Source organism: Tupaia chinensis, unplaced genomic scaffold (genome assembly GCF_000334495.1).
Source record: "Tupaia chinensis unplaced genomic scaffold, TupChi_1.0 Scaffold000217_1, whole genome shotgun sequence".
NCBI classification, from domain to species: Eukaryota; Metazoa; Chordata; class Mammalia; order Scandentia; family Tupaiidae; genus Tupaia; species Tupaia belangeri.
In genome coordinates this window covers 3,876,025-3,878,980 of record NW_006159692.1, presented here as the reverse complement: position 1 = coordinate 3,878,980, position 2,956 = coordinate 3,876,025, and the positions used below count along the sequence as shown (strand labels likewise).

Genomic DNA, 2,956 nt, shown 5'->3' with positions numbered 1-2,956 from the left:
GCTCCCCGGGGGAGCCGGGCCTGCGGGGCAGGAGCCGCGGGCGATCCCGGGAGCCAGAGCCGGGCCCAGCCGCGGGGGCTCCGCCTCCCCCGAACGCGCCGCCCAAAGAAAAGCTCCCTGAGCGGAAGACCAAAGGGGGCAAGAGGAAGGCGGCCTCGGACCCGGTAGAGGAGCGACCCATGGCCACCGGGCCCGACCCCGACGGGCTGGACGGGAACGCAGAGCTCACGGAGACCTACTGCGCGGAGAAGTGGCACTCGGTCTGCAACTTCTTCGTCAATTTCTGGAATGGCTGAGGCTGCCGGCTTGCGGGGATAGGAGAGGACAAGGGGTAGGGTGTAGGGGATGGGAGGTGGGGGGTGTCAATGCATCCAGGGAAGGGAAGCCAAGGGCATTTCACACCACGGATACCGGCATAGAGAGGGGGCGAGGGTGTCCGGAGTCTGAAATGGAGCCGGGGTGGAGAAGGGAGGCTACGGTGAGGCTTGGAATGAGTGTCGAGCTGGCTGCAGAATCTCTGGGGCTACAGAGAAAGTAGAATTTTTGAAGCATCTCGACCCTGATAAAGTGCTAGACAAATAGTGGAAACGGAAGTAAATGTCCCTTAAACTTGCGAAGGGGATAATAGGGTGATTAAAGTATTGCTAATCCCGTGCAGAGCAGGATACAATGTATGTTGTTTAACGTGTTTATATTAAAATGTTACATGAGCAGTTGAGAGCCGTGGGCGAAGCTGAATCGTTCAGTGTCCTCTTACCTGGTTAGCGGGCGAGATAAAAAACTTGGGTGACCTCTGTGGGGACAGGAGCTTCATAGAACAAAACTGGCTCCAAAGAAAGATGTCCAGGACGGTTGCTTTTGTTCTTTAACAAGTGCTCCTTTTCAGTGGACCAAGGATGCTGACGTTTGAAACTTTCTCATAACTTTCTGGATTCGGAAGTGAATTTTAACAGTTGAGCGCTCCAGTAGATTCTTTTTGAAACAAATAAGTCTTTTTGTAATTGATCATTATTTTTAAAAACAGCTAGCATGTAAGTAGTAGCTCAGAGTCATTTGGACCATTTTGGAAGCTTTATCTTTTTATTATTGTTAACATTTTCATTTTTAATGTGATGTAATGACTTTATGTGTTAAATGCTCAATAAAAACTGTGATTAGATTGAAAGAAATGGCAAGGCAATAGAAATTCTGCCTGCGTTTGAACTATTTCCAAGGGTACCCCGAATAAAGTTCTTAGGGCCATCTCCAGTTGTTAGGAAAAGACATGGACCCAGAAGTCTGCAGGAGGCAGGGGCCATAAACCGGCAGCCAGGGCCTGTCATTGTGCTGCTTGATCACTGCTAGGTTCTTTTGCTTTCTTTTTCTTTTCCTTCCTCCATTTGCCTCCCTTCTCCCATTCCTTCCATCCTTTCTTCCTGCCTTCCTTTCCTTCCACAGCCCCTCCTTCCAATTTGGATTACTCATCGGCATTTAAAACTTAGATAATGTTCAGGTCCAGCAGATGGTGTGGTGGTTGCGGTGCTAGACTCCCACGCGATCGACTGTGGTTTGAGTCCCAGACCTGGCAGCTTGCTTTTGCAGTTTCCTTCTCTCTCTCTCTTGCACGTGCTCTATAGCAAATTAAATAATAAAATAATAATTAATTTAATTAAATAATTCTTAAAAGTAGGTGACGTCCTACAAAAATCCAGATTTCCAGTTCTCTTGGGAAATTAGAACACTCAGCAATAGTGGGTCCACCTTCCCTCGTGGCTCCGCTTGGCTATTGTCTGCCTCCCTTTAGATGACTTTTCTAGAGTTCTCCCCTGCTCGTACACATCTCACCCGACATCGTCTATTCATTTGTATTACTGGCCTGAGTCCCTTAGACATTTAAGCCATCCCCAGGTGTAAGCAGATGGTATAATGGTTACGTTGCTGGACTCCGATGTAGTCGACTGTGGTTCGAGTCCTAGGCCCAGTGACTTAAAAAAACTCACGCCAGGTATGTGTGTGTCCATGCCCTAAATCCCAAGAGGAGATTGGAGAAGAAGAGATTGTGGCATGACCATGCCTCCGAGGGGTGATTTTTCGCTTTCCTGCTTATTGAAAAAACAAGCAAGGTGCTGAACAGTTTGTAAAAGGCAATATATGCACTGAGAAAAAGGGAAGAAAAGGGAACGAGACTGAGAATCAGGTTACCAGTTGATAAGATTAGTGGAAACTTCTTGGAACAATATAAAGATCGCATGTAGCAATCATTTACTTGGAACTAAGTCCTCATGGTCATTACTACATTAATAAAGTGGGATCGTTTTATTCTACTTAACCTTATTAGAAAACATTTTGAACTCCCACTTGGAACACACCATTGCATGTTACGTTAAAATAGTAAGTGGTGTGGGACAGCAGTGGCGTGAGGGTTAAGGCTGCTAGATTCCACCCGGCCAACTATACAGTTCAAGTCCCAGGTCTGGTGGCTTGAGAGACACACGTGTGTGGGTGTATACGTGTGTGTGTGTGTGTGTATGTTCAGGGTGTGGGTGTATACGTGTGTGTGTGTGTGTGTGTGTGTGTGCATGAGCAAATACTCAAGAGAAGAAGGGGGAAAAAGGAATTGTGGCATGACCATCCTCCTAGAGGGGTACTTTCTCCCACTCCACCCCCTGTGACTCTCTGGTGAGCTCACCCACATGGCAAATGAAAAGAAACAAAGTAAGTTCTTGGTCCTTGCCACGTAAACACCTGCGATCTCAGAGAGCCACAACAAAATTTGTCCAACAGAAACCAAAGATGCATCCAAATTCTTCAAAGGAGCTTAAATATTATTTTGTCGTCTACAAGTTGTACACCGTAGCAGTCTGTATGCGTACACTGCAGCGGCCTGTATGCGTACACTGCAGCGGCCTGTATGCGTACACTGCAGCGGCCTGTATGCGTACACTGCAGGGGCCTGTATGCGTACCCCGGAGCGGCC

The 2,956-nt window shown here is 47.7% G+C and overlaps 1 protein-coding gene across 1 annotated transcript in view; it reads left to right on the top strand.

The window, feature by feature from the left end:
- FGFBP3 (fibroblast growth factor binding protein 3) overlaps positions 1-1,159 on the top strand; it is a 1,730-nt gene extending 571 nt beyond the window's left edge. The window contains exon 2 of the mRNA XM_006147701.1: positions 15-1,159. Coding sequence (XP_006147763.1) covers positions 15-296 — 282 coding nt within the window. The 3' untranslated portion in view covers positions 297-1,159. The remainder of the gene's footprint in view (positions 1-14) is intronic.
- The last annotated feature ends 1,797 nt before the right edge of the window (positions 1,160-2,956 follow it).